At 42.0% G+C, this 24,591-nt stretch overlaps 1 protein-coding gene across 1 annotated transcript in view; it reads right to left on the bottom strand.

Annotated features, from left to right (window-relative positions):
* Positions 1-24,591, bottom strand: part of LOC101333221 (ATP-binding cassette sub-family C member 4-like) — a 167,375-nt gene that overhangs the window by 53,336 nt on the left and 89,448 nt on the right. Inside the window, exons 14-18 of the mRNA XM_073795048.1 lie at positions 20,077-20,227; positions 15,517-15,636; positions 13,678-13,778; positions 12,417-12,604; positions 5,523-5,678 (exon numbers count right to left, since the gene is read on the bottom strand). Of these exons, the coding sequence (XP_073651149.1) occupies positions 5,576-5,678; positions 12,417-12,604; positions 13,678-13,778; positions 15,517-15,636; positions 20,077-20,227 (663 nt within the window). The 3' untranslated portion in view covers positions 5,523-5,575. The remainder of the gene's footprint in view (positions 1-5,522; positions 5,679-12,416; positions 12,605-13,677; positions 13,779-15,516; positions 15,637-20,076; positions 20,228-24,591) is intronic.

Below are 24,591 nucleotides of genomic sequence, written 5' to 3'. Positions count from 1 at the left end.
AGTACCACTTACTGAAGAGCCTGTCTTTTCTCCATTGTATATTCTTGCCTCCTTTGTCTTAGATTAACTGACCATAAGTGTGTGGTTTTATTTCTGGGCTTTCTGTTCTATTCCATTGATCTATGGGGCTGATTTTTGTGCCAGTACCATACTGTTTTCATTACTGTAGCTTTTTAGTGTAGCCTCAAGTCAGGGAGTGTGATTCCTCCAGCTTCTTACTTCTTTCTCAAGGTTGTTTTGACTATTCAGGGTCTTTTCTGTTTCCATACAAATTAAAAATATTTTTGTTCTAGTTCTGTGAAAAATGTCATTGGTAATTTTATAGGGATTGCATTGAATCTGTAGATTGCTCTGGTAGTATGGTCATTTTAACAATATTGATTCTTCCAATCCAAGAACACAGTACACATTTCCATCTGTGTTGTCTTCCATTTTTTCATCAGAATCTTAAAAGTTTTTGGAGTACCAGTCTTTTGCCTCCTTAAGTAGGTTTATTCCTAGGTTTTCTTTTTTTGTTGTTGTTGATGCAGTGGTAAATGGGATTGTTTCTGTAATTTCTCTTTCTGATATTTTGTTGTTAGTGTATAGAAATGCAACAGATTTCTGTATATACAACTTATAGAGCTCAATATCAAAAAACCAAACAACCCAATCAAAGAATAGGCATAAGATCTAAACAGACATTTCTCCAAAGACATACAGATGGCCAACAGGCACATGAAAAGATGCTCAATGTCACTAATTATTAGAGAAATGCAAATCAAGATTACAATGAGGTATCACCTCACACCAGTCAAAATGGCCATCATTAAAAAATCTACAAAAAATAAATGGTGGAGATGATGTGGAGAAAGGGAGGCCCTCCTACACCATTGGTGGGAATGTAAATTGGTGCAGCTATTATGGAAAACAGTATGGAGGTTCCCTAAAAAACTGAAAAAAGAGTTAACATATGATCCAGAAATTCCATTCCTGGTGATATATCTGGAAAAGATGAAAACCCTAATTCAAAAAGATACATGCACCCCAGTGTCCACAGCAGTACTACTTACAATAGCGAAGACATAGAAATAATACACACACACACACACACTGGAATATTACTCAGCCATAAAAAAAGAATGAAATAATGCCATTTGCAGCAACACAGATGGAGCTAGAGATTGTCATACTAAGTGAAGTAAGTCAGACAGAGAAAGACAAATATCACATATCCCTTATATGTGGAATCTAAAAAAAATGATAGAAATAAACTTAATTACAAAACAGAAATAGACTTACAGACACAGAAAACAAACTAATTGTTACCAAAGGGAAAATTGACGGGGAGGGATAAATTAGGAATTTGGGATTAACAAATATACACTACTATATATAAAATAGATAAACAAGGTCCTGCTTTGTAGCAAATGGAACTATATTCAATATCTTGCAATAACCTGTATTACAAAAGAATCTGAAAAATTTATGTATATATAACTTTTATATATATAAAATCACTCTGCTATACAACTGAAACACTGTAAATCAACTATACTTCAATTTAAAAAAACCAAACACACACACACACAATTTGAATCCTGGCTCTGCTGCTGACTTGGTAAGTGGGGTAAACTCACAATGCCTTGGTTTTTAAATCTGTCAGATAAGGATGACGAGAGAATTGTGAGAATTAGGAAAAGAGGCTAAAATGTGTTAAGGATTCTGCGATTGTCAGGACTTACTATTAATACTTGTGTGACCTGTCAGGGCCTGCAACAAGCACTAGAGCAACAGAAATGAGAGACACAGGCCCTCTCTTCAAGGAGAGGAAGAATATAGTCGAGAATGTGGGGAGGGATGAGAAAAAATGCCGGAGGTCTTGGTGGGGAACTGGAAAGTACAGGTGGGTACAGGGTGGTAGTCAGGAAAGAACCTGGTGGGAGGGGAGCCAGAAATCAAAAGAATACAAAAAAGTGATATTCTCTCTTCTTGTTCTTGGTAGAAAATATTAGATACACTTCTCTGTTAATGCTTTTCCCCAGAACTCCTACTGTGGTTTTTTTTTTTGCTTTACTCTTTGAATTTATATAAACAATTTGGTTTTGTTTTTTAGAAATGATAATTTTGTATATTAAAAAACATAGGTTTATGTTTAGACTCTAGCATGTGTGAGTTATTTGAAGAATACAACTTTTCATAGTGTTACCCATATTTGAATTTCCATATGGGCTGCAATCCTGATGGAAACAATTTGGTTTCTATTATAAGCAATAAATATAAAGAAAATCACCAAGGACACATGAACAGAAATTAAAGAGCAAAGTCAGTCCAAAATGTGTTACTCTTTTTATATAAATAGAAATAATCCCTAAAAGTTTAGTGCCCTGATCCTTAAGAACAATGATAGTTCCTATCGCCTGAGTGTTCCCAAGAACCAGGCATGGGCCACAAATGTTTTCACACCCACTTACGTCTTCACAGCACATCTGTGTGGCAGCAGTTCCCAGACCCGGTTTAAGAATGAGGAGGACTATGAAGCTTGGAAGCCGAGTGACCTCATCAAGGTCACACACTCGTATGAGGCAGAACAGGAATAAAGATGTGGGTCATACTGACACTCAGTCTACGCTCTTAAATATTCTATCCCTGGCTGCCTCCTGAATGATTTCCTGGGACCTTTACACATTGCACAGTGTCTGCAGATTCTCTCCCTCTAATCAACCAACGCCGCGCCCTGGAGACAAACACATGAAAAGTGGAAAATAAAGGTTCTGTGTTTACAGTGGTTGGTGATCATTATCTACATGGATACAAAGCTTAGCACTGTTTTATAAACACACTCTCTGGAGTGTGTACACAGAGCATGCTCAAAAGTAGGGTGGAAACTGATGGAATAGAACCAAACCCTGGTGATGTCAAGGTATATTTAGTCTTTGCTCAGATGTGCTTCCGAACATTTTCGGCAGAGCCAAGAATCATCCAAGCTTTCTTTATTTATAGAGTTCTTTACGTACACAAACATACAACCTTTTCTTTTTTTTTTTTTTTTTTACGGTACGCGGGCCTCTCACTGTTGTGGCCTCTCCCGTTGCGGAGCACAGGCTCCGAACGCGCAGGCTCAGAGGCCACGGCTCGCGGGCCCAGCCGCTCCGCGGCATGTGGGATCTTCCTGGACCGGGGCACGAACCCACGTCCCCTGCATCGGCAGGCGGACTCTCAACCACTGCGCCACCAGGGAAGCCCCAGCCTTTTCTTATTAAGAAACGTTAAAGATAATGCAGGCCACGCTTCCAGATCCTTTCATCCGAGAATATGAAAGGACTTTAGAGAGATGCCCGTTATTTCTGCTAAATAGTCTCATTTGGCCATTTCAGAAATGGGTACAATCAAAACTTAAAACTTGGGAATCTAAACTCATTTATTTTCTACTGTCATCACCAAGTCACGAATCTTAATAGCCAGAGGGAATCTTTAAATACAGGGATTATATGTACTGAAAAGTTCTTCCCAGTTTTCCTGAAAGGGATCTCTTAAAACTTTTCTTTTTAATTGTGGTAAAATACACATAAAATTTACCACTTTAACCATTTTTGAGTGTACAGTTCAGTGGTATTGAATACATTCACATTGTTGTACAGCCCTCACCACCATCCAGCCACAGAACTCCTTTCATCTTGCAAAAGTGAAACTCGGTACCCATTAAACAACTCCCCACTTCTCCATCCTGGCAGCCACCATTCTACTTCTTGTCTCCATGAACTGACTATTCTAGGTACCTCATATTAGTAGCATCATACCGTATTTGTCCTTTGCGACTGGCTTACTTCACTTGGCATAATGTTCTCAAGGTTCATCTGTGTTGTAGCATGTGTCTGCATTTCCTTCTTTTATAAGGCTGAATAATACTGCATTGTATATATATGTACCACATTTTGTTTATCCATTCATCTGCTGATGCACCCTTGGGTGCCTCCACCTTTTTGCAATTGAGAATAATGCTGCTATGAACATGCTTGTACAGAGAGCTCTTCAAGACCCTGTTTCAATTCTTTTGGGTTTATAACCTTATGCAGAATTACTGGATCATATAGTAATTAGATTTTTAACTTTTTTGAGGAAACTCCATTTGTTTTCCACCGTGGCTGCACCATTTTACACTCCTACCAGCAATGCACGAGGATTGTAATTTCTCCACATCCTAGTCAACACTTGTTATTTTCTTTCTTTTTTGATAGTAGACATCTTAAGGGGTGTGAAGTGGCATCTCATTGTGGTCTGGAAGGAATATCTTGATTTCAAAAATACTTACAGTAATTCCAGGTATTTTAGAGGCCAGGGGTAGGTAGCAACTGCTGTACTCAGTCATAAGACACAAGTCCACGTTCTCCTTCCTTTAGGTGCCATGTTCTATATGCTTCCTAATCAACAGGCATTACAGAGCTCATTGTACGCACATTCCAGGATGAACACTTGCCTGGATCTTTTTGTGTCGACTCCTCTTTGTGTTTCTCATCTCAAGAGGGTGTTTTTCTGAGCTTCCCTTGATGGCCAGATAATTGTAGAGAATTTAAAAGAAAACCCTCAAAATTAAAAAAACAAAATCAGCAAGGCTGTCAAAGCAGGGCAGGATGGCAGATGAAGGCATAGTAAGGAGGATAGTAATTGCTCAATAAAATTCACTGAATTATGTTGGGTGGGTGAGCCATAAGGAATGGCAGGAGCTTCTACTGTGCATATAATCCAATCTCTAAGACAATACCTGAAAGTCATACGTCTTTAAGAAGCAGAACAAAAGAGAACAGAATCAGAGCCCAGGAAGAGAAGGTCAATTCAACGCTCCACCGTCACAGCAACTGTGTATGGGGTCTACGGGAAGCACTCCACATGCACTGACTTACGTAGTCCTCACAGCAGCTCGAAGAGTTGGTCCTGTCAGCTGCCTTGTAAGGGGGAGAAGACTGAGGTGCACAGAGATGGGATTCCGTGTCCTGTGCTCTTCCTCGTCATTCTGTACTGCCTGCCTGGTTAATCATTTATTAAGGGTTGAATTCTAAAAGGTTCCCCAGAGCATCAATACACCCTGTAATCCTCAAAGCTCCACAGTTTCACAAAGCCTTCCAGGGAGATAATCACCTTTGAAATGGTAGCTTTATTTCCTACAGCAAAATTCCATCTTTAAGACACTTAAAATTCGTGTTTTTCTATAGGAACCTCTCCAGTGATACACTAATCATTTATCATTTTGTTCTCAGTATTCTGTGGTTATCAGTGGATAAAACTGTGGCACCTGAGGAAGTGTGAGTCCAGAAATTTGTCTGGGTCAGTTATTAAATCACATGCACACAAAATAAATGAAAGAACAAACAAACCCTGGTATCTGAGGAAAGTATCTGCTGAAAACACCTGCTGCTAAAAATATGCTCTATTGGGGGAAAACGGATCAACACTTTCATGCAATTTGAAAAAACTAATCAACTTAAAAGCAGCTAAACTTAGGTGCCTTATAAAAAGAACATGTGAGAATGTTCTGATGTGCATACCTGAGGTACACCTGACATTGTCTTCTTTAAATGGTGAAATCCAATTATGGTTGTCAAGATCCCGTAGACGGAAATTTCACCTTCAGGTTCTGACAGTCTAAAAAGGGCAGCGATGAGGGAACTTTTTCCAGCTCCTGTTCTTCCCACAATGCCAACCTGTAAAGAGATCCATCGGGATTAAGAATTCACAATATGCAACAAACCTAGGGGAAACCCTGGCTGTTGAAGACGAATTTTTAACGTTCTATATAAAGAGTAGTCTGTAAGTTTCTCAACCATGGCACTGTTGACATTACGGGCTAGATAATTCACTGTTGGGGGGTCAGGGGCCTGTCCTGTGTATTACTGTAGGATGTTTAGCAGTAGCCAGGGACTCTACCCACTAGATACCAGAAGCACCTCCCACATTTTGGCAACCAAAAATATCAGATATTGACAAATGTCCCCTGGTTGAGACCCCCTGGTCCCAAAAAGAGTTAAAAATAACAGAATCAATCTACTGGCAGTGAAAAGCTAGCAGTCTCTGGCATGGACATATATACACTACCAAACGTAAAACAGCTAGTGGGAAGCAGCCGCATAGCACAGGGAGATCAGCTCGGTGCTTTGTGACCACCTAAAGGGGTGGGATAGGGAGGGTGGGAGGGAGGGAGATGCAAGAGATATGGGGACAGGGTCTTCCCTGGTGGCGCAGTGGTTGAGAGTCCGCCTGCCAATGCAGGGGACGCGGGTTCGTGGAAGCTCCCACATGCCACGGAGCGGCTGGGCCCGTGAGCCATGGCCGCTGAGCCTGCGCATCCGGAGCCTGTGCTCCACACAACAGTAAGAGGCCCGCGCACCGCAAAAAAACAAACAGAAAAAACAAAACGAGATATGGGGACATATGTATATGTATAGCTGATTCACTTCGTTATAAAGCAAAAACTGACACACCACTGTAAAGCAATTATACTCTAATAACGATGTTAAAATATATATATATATATAAAACTTAAAAAAAAAAAAAAAGCTAGCAGTCTCCTAAGTCAGCAGTCCACACCCTTTTTGGCACCAGGGACTGGTTTCGTGGAAGACAATTTCTCCACGGACAGGCGGGGCTGGAGGTGTGGGGATGGTTCAGGCGGTAGTCCGAGTGAGCGAGGGAGCGATGGGGAGCGGCAGATGAAGCTTCACTTGCTCGCCCGCTGCTCACCTCCTGCTGTGCGGCCCAGCTCCCAACAGGCTGCGACTGGTACCAGTCTGCGGCCTGGGGGTTGGGGACCCCACCCTAAGTGGCCCATAAGAAGTTCACTTTTAAATTAGCTTTATTCCTACTCTCTAGGCATTTTGACCTTGAGAATCATGTGGGTAATTTTACAGAGATGTCAACAAGTCAAGTAAGAATTGTTACACATAAACAAGTACTCATTTTCTCAGGGATCTACTATTTAAGAGGAATTATTCTTTGGTAGAGAAACTAAATCACTTCCTGATGTTAAATATCGTAATTATACCCTATCTTGAAAGGAAACATCTTAAAATTATAAAATGCAGGTCTCAGTGTCGTAAAAGACAGTATCCAGCAGACAAAATACACATAATGAGATCAACAACAACACAAACAACATTTGCTACTTATATGGGACCTTTCATCTGAGCAGTTTAAAAGTCATTTTATAAACAACTTAATACTTACAATTGCTCCTTGGAAAGACACATGCAAGTTTCAGTCTAGTTATTAAAGCCAAAGTAGAGAGAAATTAAGTGCATTAAGAAGAAGATTACGGAATCAATATAATGTAGGTAAAATGCTGGTCGGGAATAAAACTATACTGTAAAAACTGGCTTTTAACTGTGTGCATCCAAACATGTACTATACAGAAACTGGCCTTTTTTATCAATAAGCTTGCCCAACTGCGTGGTGGGAGCTTCCCAAGAGATGATTTCATTTCTATTCAGAAATTTGGAATTGATGTGGGATGTAAGACATGTTTTCAATCATTTGTAAATTTATTCAGCAAATTTTTAAAACTCACGGCTTTAAACAGAGAAGAACTAAGTCTTTCTGAGCATGTAATCAGAATGCTGGGAACTTTTCATATTTTCTCATTTGAATGCCTCCAAAGTTTCGAATCTTTGTCTGTAAAATCAATCGTAGCATTTCAAAAAAGAACTTATCTCAATAGAGATTAAATGTAAGAAAAGTGAGTTTAGCTAGTTTTATTATTTTGTAGCCATTTTACACCTTATGTTAAACCCTAATATATGTAATATAGATGGGCCATTCTCTGCATATAGGCAGGCCCTAGTGCATGTATATAGATATGACTCATGTGTTCTGGGTACAGGCAGACCTTGAACATATGGTGGATTTGGTTCCAGACGACCACAAAAATGTGAATATCTCCAAATAGAGCAAGTCATAAGAATTTTTTTGTTTCTCTGTACATATAAAAGTTATGCTTACACTATACTGTAGCCTACTAAGTGTACAATAGCATTATATCTGAAAAACAATGTACATACCTTAATTTTCAAATACTTTATTGCTAAAAAAACGTGCTAACCATCATCTGAGACTTCACTGGGTTGTAGTAACATTAAAGAATGCTGACCACAGATCACCATAACAGATACAATATATTGAAAAGATCTGGAATATTGCAAGAATTACCAAAATGTGACACAGAGACAGGGAGTGTACAAAGGCTGTAAGAAAAATGGGGCCAGTGGACTGGCTTGATGCAGGGTTGCCACAAATGTTCAATTTGTAAAAAATGCATGATCTGAAGCACAATAAAAGCAGGTATGCCTGTATTTCTGGGTGTTCTCAGATGTAAACCAACGCACATCAGGACACAGGCGAGAACTGTGTCTGTGAGAATGTGCATATGTTCCCATACTATCAGCTCTACTGAAACTGATCCATCTGTGCAAACTGGAACATCTGTAGACTCCTGGTAAGTGGCAGAGATGTGCAGGGGCACCGAGGGCTGCTCACACCGTGAGTACCTAAGAAAAAGGCAACTCAAAGAAGATCTGCTCTGGCTATTCCTACCATTCAGTTATGAAAATTCACTCTGGAAGTCTTTCCCAGGACACCAATGGGTTTTTCCAATTGCCCGTGGAGAGTGTCACCAGTATCAGTAAGTTTACATTCCTAACACCAACAACACTTGGAGACAGTCTTATTTCAGTGCTTTGTGACATACCCATTCTATTTTCTCAAACAGGCCAGGGTTGGCCTCTGACTAACACACCAACTTGTTAGACATTTGCCCCTGGATCTCTCTCCATACGTCAAACTCAACATGATCAACACCCAATGCCCCACACAAAACAGCTGCTTCCTCTGACTTCCCCACTCTACTCTCATTACTTCTTTTTCAGGCTCATGGGCTCACAATGTCCACCTTACTTCCAGCTTTCCCTGAGTCCAACATGGTGCCAAGCCCTGCAGATTCTACTACTGCAGTGTTTCATGACTCAATCCCTCACTGAGTCTCTCTCCTTTGAAACTCTTTCCTTGATCATAATCAGTGCAAATGAATTTGCAAAGTAAATTCTAGCTATACCCCAGCACTCTGATTAAAAACCATTCTTAAGATGTTGATGTTTTTACCTTCTAGACTTGTATGTTGATGTGTTCTTGAAGATACAAGCTCATATACTTAAACAGAATGGGATTAACATGAACATACTGTTGTAATCTGCTTTCATTCAGTATTTCATAAAAGTATTTATTTTAATGGCTACATAATATTACAGTATATGTGATCATTTATTTAACAAACCCCCAATTTCCGGATAGGTAGAGGGTCTCCAATATTTTGCTATTATAAATAACTCTGTTAAATATCGTTGAAGCTAAATCTTTGCAAACAACCTTCATTATTTCCTTAAGAGAAATTCTTAGGTGTGCAACTGATAAGAAACAGGTATGAACATTTTCAGAGGAAGCTGTTAAGTAGCGCCAACCTACCCTCCAGAAATATGATAACATTTTGTTTTCCTTTTTTTTTTTAATTTTCGCCGTGCTGCATGGCTTGGGGGATCTTAGCTAACCATACAGGGATTGAACCCGGGCCCATGGCAGTGGAAGTGCTGGGTCTTAACCCCTGGACTGCCAGGGAATTCCGGATACCATTTTCTACTCCCACTCGTAAACCAAGGTGCCCATTCGCAAACCCAGGTGTTATAACTTTGTTTTACTTGCCATCAGTTTGATTCCAAAAAGTGGAATCACTTTCCCTGACGTCTTGCTGGAGGCCCAGCAGCTACTGGCTCCCTGCCTTCCGCATCTGCCCACTCTGGTGCACGTGCACCCACTTCTCAGATTAAACTCCCGAAGCTGGCTCTGTGTCCGTCACTCTACCCCGGGAAGTCTGCTACAAAACCGTCCCCGCTAACCTCTCCATCCTCCACCTCCACGAGGCAGCTTCCCTGGGGTTACTAGGTAGTCGTGACGGCTGAACGTGAAAATGTGTGCTATACACCTGGCAGTTCTTTTCCCTGAATGCTCTGCAGGTGCCTGGTTCTTCACTCACTGAATCAGGGCATCGTGCCTTTGCTCATGCTGGTCCCACCTTCCAGAATGCCTTCCACATGCATTTCCACCTGCTGAAACCCTAACCATATATCACCAAGTCTGCCTCACTGGCCTAATTCCTCAGAAATGCTCTCCCTGACCCCTCCTGTGGACTCCTCTCAACCCTAACAGACGTGATACCATCTTGTTCTAAAGTTCCATAAAAATGATGACCTCCTTCTATCTTACAAAGCTAATATGGCCTCTTTCTTATTTTTTCAACTGGACTGTATGTGTTGACAGCAGGATCTGTATTGGATGTGCCTTTGTGTTACCTGTGGTGTCCTGAGACAAAGAGGCATTATGTAGGGAGCTGAGATTTTTAACTCAAGCTGGAGAAATTTATGGAAAACTGATTACCATATTATTTAGGTATACAATAAGTTGGGCAGAGAAAAGACACGACAGATGGATCCTGCCACCATACATACAATTGCAAATGGCCAACCTCACATTTTCATGGGGCAGACAATTGATACAGTATAAGTGGTTACGGTCATTTACACACTATGAAAATGACAACAATCTTTGTCCAGGAATTTACTCTATGCTAGTCTCCATGCTGGTGCTTTAAGTGCCTTATCTTTTTTTTTTTTTTTTTGCTGTACGTGGGCCTCTCACTGTTGTGGCCCCTCCCGTTGCGGAGAACAGGCTCCGGACGCGCAGGCTCAGCGGCCACGGCTCACGGGCCCAGCCGCTCCGCGGCACGTGGGATCTTCCCGGACCGTGGCACGAACCCGTGTCCCCTGCACCAGCAGGCAGACTCTCAACCACTGCGCAGTGCCTTATCTTGTTTAAGTTGTTCAACAACCCTAGAGGTTAGGTCCTATCACTTCCATTTTGCAAAAGAAAAGACTTAGACTTAGTAAGATTAATTAGTCTGCCTGAAACAACAGAGCCCGTGAGTCACAGGACGCATCGGCCTCTTTTCCATTCTGCTGAGGCCTCCTTATCACCTGGATGGCCTGGCAGCTTATTATGCCCCTCTGTGTAGCTAGAAGAGAAAGTGGGGAGAGGTGTAGCTGCAGTTAAAAGAACAGGCCTACCATATACATCCTATGCCAGACAGTTAAAGCAAGACATGGACACAGGTACCTGAGCTCAGGGGGGCTGGCTGTCAGCAGGAAGAACTGGCACCCACAGCTGCGCTGGCAGAGAAACCTGCAGCTACGTGGGCTCCTAGTGCCTGGGAAACAGGCCAAACAGACCTAGTGCCCTGCTTCGGGCAGCAAGAGTAATTTTTGAGCCCGTCAGGTAGTGAAAGAGCTGCACATACACTGCTACGCCGGGCTGTCTCTGACTCGGAGCCCAGGCAGGGCCGAGCCTGTGGTGAAATACCTATAGTGCCCACAGGAGGCTGGTGTGGGGAAGGCCAGACAGCAGGATGAAAACTGCCTGTGATGAAGACAGACTCCACTGAAAAGATGCAAATAAATGCACTGGAATCACACAGAATTAGATTATAGTGTAAAGGCATGATTTGCAGAATATAAAAGTAAGTAAATTTGTAGGGTAAGTGGCACAGAACTTTCTAGAGCCGCATGCTAAGACACAAGAGGGGTTAGGTGATTCATGAGCTCAACTGCAAACTGTCAAAGGACATTTCTTGGAAATCACAGGTTACCAGTCATCAAAAATTGCCTATGAGGGACTTCCCTGGTGGCACAGTGGTTAAGAATCCACCTGCCAATGCAGGGGACACGGGTTCAAGCCCTGGTCCAGGAAGATCCCACATGCCGCGGAGCAACTAAGCCCATGTGCCACAACTACTGAGCCTGTGCTCTAGAGCTCGCGAGCCACAACTACTGAGCTCGCGTGCCGCAACTACTGAAGCCCACGCACCTAGAGCCCGTGCTCCGCAACAAGAGAAGCCACCGCGATGAGAAGCCCACGCACCGCAACGAAGAGTAGCCCCGCTTGCCGCAACTAGAGAAAGCCTGCATGCAGCAATGAAGACCCAACACAGCCAAAAATAAAAATAAATAAATTTTTTAAAAAATTGCCTATGGGAGAGAAATGACTTTACTGGGGGGTCTTGTTTAAATGTGATTCTGAGTCAAGAAGTCTGGGTGGGCCTGAGATTCTGCATTTCGAAGAAGCTCCAGGGTCCACCAACTACCGTGAGGCAGCTCCCCACACAGGGAAAGAAATGCTGGGATCCCCATTCCATGGTCGGTTTCCAAGAAAGATCCACCTCCAGTGTCACTGATCTAATCTGCATCCAGGAGGAACAAAGAGTCCCCCTGACACACCGACAAGGAACCCAACAGCAGGTGCAGTGCTAAATCTTAAGCTGGATTTTAAAGAGTCAAATGGCTTAAACAAACCTTTTCTCTTGAGTTAATGACAGGTCCTTCAATACCAGAGGCCCATCCAAGCTGTACCTTAAGTTAATATTTTGAAAGAAAATCTGTCCTTCATGGGGCCAGGCTGGTGGTGGAAGATGAAAGAAGTATTGCCAGGGTGCTTCTTTCTCGAGGTCTGTATATTCAATCACTCTTTCTACTGAAATCATCTGAAACACATATGACATCACATGAGTTAGGAAGGGAAGGTCTTGTTCATGGATGTTCAGAGATTGTACATGAAGCATTCTGCTTTTCAATCTTTACATCCGCGTTTCTATGGGTAAGAATATCTAAGGTCTTAGCAAACACAAAGGACAGAAGTAGGAGTTTGATGAAGCCTTTGATGATCTGCAAACTTGTTTATGGCCTTGTAACACTGTCCTTTACAGCTACTTCCTTCAACATTATATTAGAATTAAAGAATTAGAGAAATGAATGCAAAGATTTTATTGATCCACTTTTCACACCTGAATAAAAAGCAGAAGAATTTTGTTAAAGCAAAGAATACTTATGGACGCCAGTCAGTAATGTGTTGCTACAGAAAGGCCATCTGTTATAGATGAGCTGACTGGATGGCCATCAAACCTCATTTTAATAATTAATCACTTTCTACTCTATTAGAAGAAAGAAATGGAAAGATTTTGTTTTTATTGTTTCTCTCCCTTTAGGAGAAAAGATGCTAATATTCAAAAGAGACTATAATTTACATATTGACTAAGGCCTTTTAAACAACTTTAATTTGACACCTTTGATAGCTCATTCTGAGATGGGGCTTATCCTACCAGAAAAAAGGGTGTTCAGGTGTTCAACACATACAAGATCAAATGCTAAAATGGGGGACAGAGGAACCTATTAATTAAATAAACAAACCTCAAAATACTGAATTCTTCTTTTACCAAAAATGAGGAATTACCCATTAAGAAACAAAAATAAACCCCTAAGAAATTAGCTTATATTCTCTCCAGGATTTCAGAACCTCCCTCTTACGGAGACATTTATTATATTTGAAGACAGCTTGTGATGAATATAAAACCTGCTGACATGGCATACATAAGACTGAGAAAAAAATATATATCTTATTTTACATTAACTTTAAACAGATGGAGGAGGATATAAAAAAATCTTTTACCTATGACGTAAAAATAACAGTTTTACTATTTTACATAAGAATTGCTTTTATGCCATTTAATGGCAAGGAGACTTGAAAAAGCTAAGAACGGTAAGATAAGACAAACATCACCATATTCTCAACTCTGATGCTTTGCCAGACGCACCACTGGGTCATCCCGATGAGCGTGAGGGCGAGAGACAGCGCCAGGCCCACCTTACCAGCATCCAAAGCTAAATGAGGAAGAAGAAGGGGAATAAAGTCAGTCTCATTCTCAACCCCTTGCTCAGCTCCTTCTGTCACTTTACCAAGAAGACCCCTTTACATATTTAAATCATTTCATGCAATGACAGTATTACTCATACTTTTACTATCTGTTGATTGAGACAATAATACAGTGAAAAACAAACCCACTATAAATTTAGAAAGAATGTTAGATGCGTTTATTAATCCCAACAGGATTGACATACATTTTACAGTATTATATAGGTGAGGAATAATGTCATTATTCAGACCTTCGTCATTACGGTTTCAAGGATCATTATGTAATTTAAATCATTTACTATGTCCAATGTAGCTGCAGATGAAACCACGAAACACAAGGCAATGGGTTTTAAGAACCACTGCTTTTAAATCTAAATACTACTCTCATTGTTTCTTATTCAATGTTGTTCCTATGGAATAGTTAGGGATGGTGAGTTCATGGCACTCAGGCCAGCCTGCTCATCTGGTACCCACACAGCAGGGAGGATACTGTTCTTTCCTACAGGGAATCTTTCTCACCTCAATACCCACAACCGAGATCTAAGTAGCCCTAAAGCTAAAACCTAAAGTGCTAAGCTGAACAAAAAGCTTAATGGTAAACTTGGTTCTCTCCTCCCAACTATAGGACGCTACCTGGAATGTTCAGAAGGTCAGCTTGCTACAGCTGCGAAGACCTCCACCCATTCAAAGAAAGAAAAGAAAAAGATAAAAGGTCTCATCAAGACACAAATGACTTCACATGGACCACACTGTGGAATCACACGCTATAAATGCTGTAATACAATTTATTAGAACCAAACAGTGTATATTAGACAAGATGGCAAGAGTCATAATAAAGAACATGGAAAAATGGTCTCGTTGGTACATTTCCTGCAGTGCTGGGCCTCAGTGAGGCTCATCCTCTCACATGTCAACTGTTCCCTTTTCTCCAGTAGCAGAGAGCTCAGCTCACACTGTGTTTCCAGCACCTTCTGCACTTACTGCAGGCCCTGCATAGCGTTTATTCTTACCAGCCAGTATCTAAACGACCATCAGCTAACAGGATCTGCATGTGGCTTTCAAAATGCCACTTTATCTTCAAAATACAATAAAGATTGGATAACTGAGCCAGGATTTTATAGACTTAGAGAAAATTCTGAAATTTCTACCTAGAAAAAACTTCACTGGTACAAAGAATAATACACATCAAGTGGGCGGCAAATCAGGAAATTATTTTCCTCAATCACATCTGCTGCCCTTCATGCTGTGAAAAGAGAGTCCGCAAACTACAGCCTGGGGGCCAAAAACAGCCCACCACCTGTTCTGAAAATAAAGTTTTACTGGACCACAGCCACTGGCCATTTGCTGATGTATTATCTTTGTCTGTCTTTGTGCTAAAACAGGAAAGTTGAAAAGTTACAACAGAGATAGTATGGCAAACAAAGCCTAAATTATTACTCTCTGGCTCTTTGCAAAACAAAGTTTGCTGACTCCTGCCCTAAAGGGACAGAAAGCCACAGGTCACAGTGATGGAAGGACAGTGCAAGCCAGTGAGGGGAGAAAAGCAGGGGTGTGACAGCGGAAGAGGGAAGTTCAGAGGGGAGGCTGAGAGGAAGGGCTGGGGAGGCGCAGAGAGAGGTGTGGGCCGGCAAGGCCACCTGACAAGGACTCAAGCCTCAGAAGGCAGCACCTCCCATCCTTTGAAATCATGTCCAGAAACTTACAGACCTGAATGCAAATCCTGGTGCGCATCGAACAGTTCCTGAAACTTCTGTTCAGCATTGTTCGCCCGGATGGTCCAGAGTCCCCGGAAGGAAGATGCTAAGTGGGAAAACACTAGGCTCTGTGCTGGCGAAGCAGAGACAGACAAACAACAAAGAAAGTTAGGGAGGCTGGATGCAAGGAAACCAACTGCCTCTCGTGCTCTGTGGTTGCACATCCTGCCACAGGGCTTCCTGGTGGGCTGCCTGGGAGAAGAGGGATGATGCCCCTTCGGTAGAGGGTCCTCCACATGAAACCTCCAACTCCTGGTCACACCAAGCTTCACTTTTATGACCTGGAAATGAAGATTCTCTCTGAACCTATCTTTGACCAAATTCAAATCACAGCTAGATTTAGATAAAGAAATTCTTTACTAGCTCATTCATCAAGGTCCTCCTCAAACATGCTTCCCTCCAAATTCTTCCCTCCAGTTGGAAATTGTTCACTAATTTTTTTTTTTTTTTTTTTTTTTTTTTTTTTTGTGGTACACGGGCCTCTCACTGTGGTGGCCTCTCCCGTTGCGGAGCACAGGCTCCGGACGCGCAGGCTCAGCGGCCATGGCTCATAGGCCCAGCCACTCCACGGCATGTGGGAGCCTCCCGGACCGGGGCACGAACCCGTGTCCCCTGCATCGGCAGGCGGACTCTCAACCACTGCGCCTCCAGGGAAGCCCAAATTTTTTTTAAAACTTAATGAAGTATAGTTGATTTGCAATAATGTGTTAGTTTCAGGTATATAGCATAGTGATTCAGTTTTTTTCTGATTATGTTCCATTATAGGTTATTACAAGTTATTGCATGGAATTCCCTGTGCTATACAGTAAATTCTTGTTGCTCACCTACCTTATGTACAGTAGTGTGTGTCTGTTAATCCCATACTCCTAATTTGTTCCTCCCTCCCTCCCTGCTTTGGTAACCGTAAGTTTGTTTTCTATGTCTCTGAGTCTGTTTCTGTTTTGTATATATAGTCATTTTGTATTGTTTTTTAGATTCCACATGTAAGTGATATCATATAGTATTTATACTGCCCTTCTCTGACTGACTTTACTAGGAATAATGTTCTCTAGGTCCAACCATTTTGCTGCAAATGGCAATATTTCATTCTTTTTCATGGCTGAGTACTATCCACTAATTTTTGAGGCAGCAGCGTTTTTCAATTTAATTCTCTGTGAGAGTGCTCACCACACTGAATTTTGATGAGCTATCTGTGTTGTCTCCACCTCAGATTAGTAACTTAAGGGCTGGGATAAAATCGGCATATCCCCCAAACTGGAACAGTGCCAGGCACAGGACTGGGGTGAGATACGAAGGTGAAGGGACAGTCTGCTGTCTCCCTGCATCCTGGGACTTCCCCTGAACCTGCATCAAGAGTCTCTTTGCAGGCCACGGAGCCTGGGTATCGCACTGCCCTCTTGCCCATAGGACCCGGGCAGCCCAGGCAGCTCTGAATGGTCTTGACTCCGCTCCATGAACCTGATGGATGTTTTTATAACTGCCTGCTGGATACTTGAGGCTTCTGGAGGTCACTGTGCATGTGACACTCACATCACTCTTTTAGAATCTGACCGTGGCCTTAATGTCCGTTCTCTTTTGAGTGACTTCATGTGGGTCTGGGGCCTGGTGTCACATTTCCTGGCATCTTCTCTAAGAGCACACTGAACACGAGCACCAGGGTCTGGCTCCTGCACATCAAGGAACAGGTGGGCTTCAGGCTGCTGGGCAGGGAGGACCCTTACGATTTTCATTCCCCTCCGTGAACTAGGCTATAACCTGCTGTTGTCAGGGACGGACAGTGTGAGTCTGTGACCTTGGATACGGCTTCAGCATTCAGGCACCGCCAAATGAATAAAGCTGGCTAGAGAAAGGCAACCAAACTTCATCTTGGTTTTACGTACTGCTCCCTGACTGACCACTGCTACGCTCGCTTTTGCAAAAATATGCAAAAAAAACCCCATTATAATCAGCTGCAGGTTTGTCATTAAGATGACAAAAGTTAACCTAAGCTTCCAGTGGCAGCTAGGCAGTAGGATCTGAAAATAAACCTCAGGTCGGTGCTTTGTGACCGCCTGGAGGGGTGGGCTAGGGAGGGTGGGAGGGAGGGAGATGCAAGAGGGAAGAGGTATGGGAACATATGTATATGTATGGCTGATTCACTTTGTTATAAAGCAGAAACTAACACACCACTGTAAAGCAATTATACTCCAATAAAGATGTTAAAATAAATAAATAAATAAATGAAAATAAACCTCAGGACTTTAGTAGTTCTTCAGAGCACAAAAATGAAGCAGGTTTATGTCGTCTGGCCATAGCAATCAGGCGTCCTTCTTTTTGCTAGTGGCTCTAGCAGTGGCCTTAAGACATACTATCATTTACTGTACAGAGAAAACAGCAGTGTTATTATTTATGACACAGACCCACTATCTAGAGAGAAAACATAAACAGTTCTAATGAACTGACCACCACATTTAGTTATCTGGGGGAGTAGAGGAGGGGGTATCCAGATTGAACTTACGGTCTAACACTGTCACAGCCTACTAGGGGCGCCGAAAACACAAATACTCCACAGGAGCTGTGCCCAAGTTTTCAAAACCTCCATAACAAACACTGAAAATTCCTGTACTGATTCTTTAAAAAAGCCTCAGGAGGTGCCCTCCTCTCCACTTTCATACAGATGGGAGGCGGCCCTTGCCCCAGGCAAACATCTCTGTCAAGCATTCCTCCTGGTACAACTCCTCTTTGAATGTACCAGATCTGCTTTGCAACAAGACTATTGAATGACTCCATTTCGTGAGTGGCCTCAAATCATAAAACACCTGAAGCCTTGCGTACACAGAAGACTGGATGGAGCTCATCACTTCCTCTTCTGCTTCCCCAGGTCCTACCATCCTACCAAGTCACACGGGCAGAACAGCGCACACATCTGGACTCTACTGCTCCACAGTCCATTCAAACACCTCACAAAACCAGACCTCACGGGGCTTTAGCTGGTTCTCTTGATGACTGAACGTTTTTTCTACAGCTTTTATGAAACTGATGCCCACTATCCTTTATGTAGATACTTAGGATAAATGCCTCTTAAGAATTCATTACTTTAGGGGCTTCCCTGGTGGCTCAGTGGTTGGGAATCTGCCTGCTAATGCAGAGGACACGGGTTCGAGCCCTGGTCTGGGAGGATCCCACATGCCACGGAGCAACTGGGCCCGTGAGCCACAACTACTGAACCTGAGCGTCTGGAGCCTGTGCTCCGCAACAAGAGAGGCCGCAATAGTGAGAGTCCCACGCACCATGATGAAGAGTGGCCCCCGCTTGCCACAACTAGAGAAAAGCCCTCACACAGAAACAAAGACCCAACACAGTAAAAATAAATTAATTAATTAATAAACTCCTACCCCCAACATCTTCTTTAAAAAAAAAAAAAGAATTCATTACTTTAAAAAAACACACAAATACCACAACAAAAATACTCCTTTGTCTCGATGAATTTAGATGCTTTTCCACTTAGTAGATACGAAGAACCTTGGGATCAATATGCGTCTCTTGTTGGCTTGGTTTCTAGAAAGTTAAGTTGGTATTAATTTGCAGTAACTACCCATGGTTGGGATTTCTGATGGAAACATCTTCCTTCCTTCCTTTTTGGCTATTGTCCTTATACCTTTTTAAAAAATACATAACAATTCTACTTATAATTTTTTGTTTCAATATTAATGAAATATGTTTGTGCATTAATAGCGAGATAAGCTCTGAATTATTTCATCCTCTCTGATTACCTGCAGAATAGAATAATTAATCATAAAATGTGTTTCCCATTATTCTAAAACTAGGAAGTTGAATGAAGTAATATACTACATGCGTACGGAACGGATTCCCCCTCCTGTGTCCTTCTCAGGGGATTATTTTCAGCAGCCATTTATATGAACAGCATTGGGGAAGGGGGACCACAAACAGGGTGGTACCACAGCAAATACTGGTGATGATAACTGCAAACCTGAAAATAACAGCACTTACCTTTTCAAAGTATTTAACAAGTGCAACTTAATTGCCATCTTTGAACATGAGAAAGAATGTATTTTTCAAATATATTACTTCTGACATATGTTTCCTGATGTTTCCTTTCTTTTTCCTAATCTTTTCCTTTCCTTGTCACTTCTAGTAACTTTTGGAGAAGAAAAATCCCGTTTCCCTTCTTCATTAGTTCCAGCATGATGAAATATTGTATTTTTAAGAAAAGTATTTATGGAGTAGATGCTCTGTGTGAGGAAGCATGTCATGAACAAGACAGAAACAGTCCCCTGTCCTCACGGTGCTCGCATTTGCTAAAATGCAAAGCTGCAGCTGACCCGCCACCAGCTCCATTTGCCTTAAGGGCCACATGGACTCACAGTGGCCATGATATCCAATTACCTAATGTTAACTTAGTGAGAAATTCCAGAAGACAGAGTCTGCAGAATTTCAGGGGTCTGGTCCATTACAGCACAAACGGAAGCCAGGCTGAGTTGCCATCCCAACCTGAGAGCCCCGGGGAACTCACCTGCACATTCCAGGCGTTTGACATCTCCTGACGTCTCTGAGAAATATCGCCGAAGAACAAAGAAAATGATGCCAAGGGGAACCAGGGGTGTCACAGTCCAAGGAATCACAGCCACCATCACGCCTGCCACACCAATCACAAGGAGAAACGTCTAAAAGAGCAGAAAGAGATACAGAGGCCTCCTTGTCAAGGATTCTTTTCAAAGATAAACTTGGCTGTTTTGTTAGGATTGCATTCCTTTCCTTGAAAGCCTTGTTGGAATGGTAGGGAATGCTTTCCCATCCAAAGAAATAAAATTATAAGTGGCCCTCGTATTTATTTATTGCGTGTGTCAAACACTGTAAGAACTTTCTAGGTATTAGCTCTTGTGATACACTCGGTAGCCCTGTGAGGCAGGCATTGCTATTTTCCACAGATGAGAATATTCAAGACTCAGAGTAGGACTTGAATCCCAAACTATCATGAGTCAGTAGGTGCTACCAGAGAGATGAGCAAGCAGGTACCGCAGATGAGGAATTCAGAAGCTTCGCCTATACACGTAGGGGTAAAGAAGTGGTTAATTACAAATTCAGTGTCCAGAAAAGCAGGAAAAAATTCAAATGCTGACCTCTGGAAGTAGGAATTCCTCTTTCTTTCTTGGTTTTCTGAACATACTTAGCACATACTGAGTGCTGAATGTGTACCGGGCTGTACATTAACACTTCACGTGTATTTACTTAGTTGATCCTCACAATAGCCCTATCGAGTAACAGTATTATCTCACCTTCCAGAGGGAGACACTGAGGCACAGGGAGAGGAAAAGCAACTTGATCAAGACGGCAAAGCACAAGTCACGGAGCTGGAGAGCCCAGGTTACAGCCATTATGACACATTTAAGCCTGCTCCCAACTTCCTATCATTATGCTAAGTATTTAAAATGTCCATTTCAAAGGCTAATGATTATAACAACAGCAGATGCCGTCTACCAGGTGTTTACTGTATGCAAGGCACTGTGCTAAGAGCTCCAGGAACATTCACTTAATCATCATCTCATCCCACCAGGTGATTTTATCTCAGGAAATGATCTTGGCTTAAAAAGACAGCAGACAGAATAGGAACCCAGGGCACTGAAGGATGCTGATTTAAACATCCATCTTTCTCGGGAGAAGTATGATATCACGGCGTACAGCTTCAGGCGACAGGAACGCAATCAGCACTTAGCATCTGCCTGCTGTGAAAGCGGGGCAGGGTTGGGGGGACGTGCAGATTCACATAGCGTCAGCCAAGGCCTCTGAATTTTAGTCTCAGATGGATACAAATCCATGGTGACCTGTACAGGTCACAGAGCGCTGGGGAAACACAGCGAAGAACGTGTGAACACTTTTTTGAGGATTCTAAGAGACTGACAACTGAATTTCACAGGCTGGTTTAACAGAAAGAGTGGCATGAATAATTTGCAGGTAGTAATCACATTGGATGGAAATTTTGACCTAAAAGGAGCTGGGCTGGGAAGGTTGAGATGCTTGTCCGAGTGAACACCAGTTGTTCTGTGTCCTCTCAGAGCCAGCACCTGCATCCTGTGCTCTCCAGCGCAGGGCCCTCCCCGCCTTGTCACCCAGGGCAGCTGGCCCCGGCGCATCTCTGAGGGACGGGTTAGCGGGGTAATGCCTGTATCACAGAGATGCAGGTTATCGTTTCACAGCTCTTCCAAATCAGTTTTCTCAGGGGATCCTCACGAACATCTTGTGAATAAGAAAAGTAAGAACTGTCCTTTCCATTTACAGATAAGAAACATGAAGCTGGGAGGTAAGTAGTTGTCCTAAATTTTCCCGGAAAGTTAGTACGTTCCTTAGAGAAAGCCAGGAACTGTTCATGCTCAGGAAATCCCAGAGCCACAGCTGCAGGCAGGAGGGGCCTGGAAGGAGGAGGAAGCTTCCAGAACTGTGACTTTATGACCCGGAGCCCTTGTGAACCAAACTGCATGATCTGGATGTAGACCCATGTGCTTTTCCTGTTTCTCCCAGTCTCTGCCTTGGTATTAGTATAAAACTCAGAAGAGGAATGGAATTCTGAAGGAACAATAACAATCATAAGTGGAGAAAAATAGGGCTGTCTGACCTCTCTCCTATTATACCTACAGCTGAACAATTTCTTACAGCCACCAGATTAATTGATGTGTCCCACTCTGCTACACTCTTCGTGCTCACGGGGACGGTCCTTCCAGCTCCTTCTATGTCTAGCCTTAAGTAAAGTCACTTGGCTTGCCGTTGTTGGTTGTCAGGAAAAAAACCTGCTGAAATGTCAATTATGAAAAAATCCAAATTACAGTTTTTTAGCGGATTCACATCATTTGATTGGAAAACATTCACCAGTTTCAATAATCTGGCTCTCCCCAGGTGGGGGTCTTTTATGACTAACCCAGCCCGGCAGATTACCTGCGAAGCAGAGGTAAGATCAAAACAAAGGGCTCGGGGCTTCCCTGGTGGCGCAGTGCTTGGGAGTCCGCCTGCCGATGCAGGGGACACGGGTTCATGCCTCGATCCGGGAAGATCCCACATGCCACAGAGTGGCTGGGCCCGTGAGCCATGGCCGCTGAGCCTGCGCGTCCGAAGCCTGTGCTCCGCAACAGGAGAGGCCACAACAGTGAGAGGCCCGTGTACTGCAAAAAAACCAAACCAAAACAAAACAAAACAAAACTGTAACTCCTATCCTACAGTACTCGTTACCCTTCAATTACAGTATAAATAGAAGCAAAAGGAAAAACATGGAAGGCTTCTAAATGTAAGCTCCTAAACTTAATGCCAACCTAGGGTTAGCGTTGAGTCTGCATGTAAGCTGATAGAGTACCGTGCACCTCTCAGGAGGTTCAGAGATCAGCTCTGGTTCCCAGATCCCTCGTTTCTCACCTCTGTGTCCTTTGACCTCACCCACCTCGGTTAACTCCGTTCAATCAGAACACTGGGGTGTCATATCTGTATGATGAGATGTACACAAACCCTAAGTCTAAGCTTTTCTAAACTTGTCTTTTCCTTGGGATACACTAATCACACCTTCATCCCTCATTTGGCTGCCTTGGATCATTTCACAACCACACCAGCTCTGGGACCTGTGTATCCTTCAGTTAGCTCCCAACTGAGAGTCACAGCTAACTCCGCTGAAGAGTGAATGGTGGTGTCTGGTTTACAGTTTGTTAATCAACACAACAGAAAGCACTGGGGAAACATAGTGCACTTCTTGTGTTCAGCATATCTCATTGATCAATAGTTTCCTTTCTACCTTTTGTCAGGGTTCGTGCTTATTACAAAATTCAAGACTGAAGTCCATTTATTTGCTGCTTTTAAAAAGGCACACCTTAAAAATAATAGCACACGAAGGTGGAGATGAAATGTTGAAAAAGGTACCCCATAAAAACACTAGCCAAAAGAAAGCTGGAGTATCTGTCTACACCACTATGAACATGAAGTTAGGAAGGATTCCTAGAAATAAGGAAAACGTTTCATAAGACTAAAGGGTTGATTTATCCAGAAGGTATTTTTTTAAATCTAAATTTATATCATCCTTTAATAACATAGCTTCAAAATATATAAAGGAAAATCTGACAGGACTCAGGAGAAATAGGCAATTCCGTACTCACAGTGGGAGAATTAAACTCACCTCGATAACTGATAAAACAAGCAGATAAACATCAAGAGGGATATCGAAGGTTTTGAAAACATGATTAACAAACTTGACCTAATTAAGAAATATACAATACTGCAGTAAATAACTACATAACACTGCAGTAAATAACTACATAACACTGCAGTAAATAACTACATAATACGTTCTTTTCAGTTACATGTATGCTATACTAAAGCAAGAATCAACAAACTTCAAGGGACAGAAATTGTACACAACATATTCTAACCTACATGGATTTAAGTAGAAATCGGTGACAAAAAGGTAACTAGAAAATTAATAAATGTTTGGAAGCTCACTAATACACTTGAAAATATCACCTAGTTCAAAAACTGTAATAAAATTAGAAAGTATTTTGGCAAAAGAAAATGAAAATCTACTAATATTAAAATCTGAGGGCTGCAAACTACAGCTGTGCTTAGAGGTGCATTTACAGTTTAAACATTTTTTTAAAGGCTACAGAGAATACACGGGAAATCTCTATATCGTCCTCGTAATTTTGTTGTGAACTGCAAAAATGCCCGAACAAAAAAATAAAGTCTTACAAAAAGAAAAAGCTAAAAGTCAAGAATTTAAAATATATCTTATAATTTAAAAAAAAACCCAGCATATTAAACTAATGTATGTAGAAGAATGGAAATAAGAAAAAAGCAGACATGAATGTAATCGAAAACTAACCTCTAAGCAGAAAAATCAACAAATACAAAGCTTGGTTCTTTGAAAGCACCATGAAATGTAAGGAAAAAAACAAAACAAAAATGGGAAATTTACCATTAATTTGAATTAAAAGAGGATAGCACAAGAGATACCATGGGTATTATAAAGAGGATATAATAAACATTGTGCTGATAAATTTTT

Source organism: Tursiops truncatus, chromosome 18 (genome assembly GCF_011762595.2).
Source record: "Tursiops truncatus isolate mTurTru1 chromosome 18, mTurTru1.mat.Y, whole genome shotgun sequence".
Taxonomy (NCBI): Eukaryota; Metazoa; Chordata; class Mammalia; order Artiodactyla; family Delphinidae; genus Tursiops; species Tursiops truncatus.
Note: the sequence above shows the minus strand (reverse complement) of the source record. Positions and strands in the feature narration are given on the sequence as shown.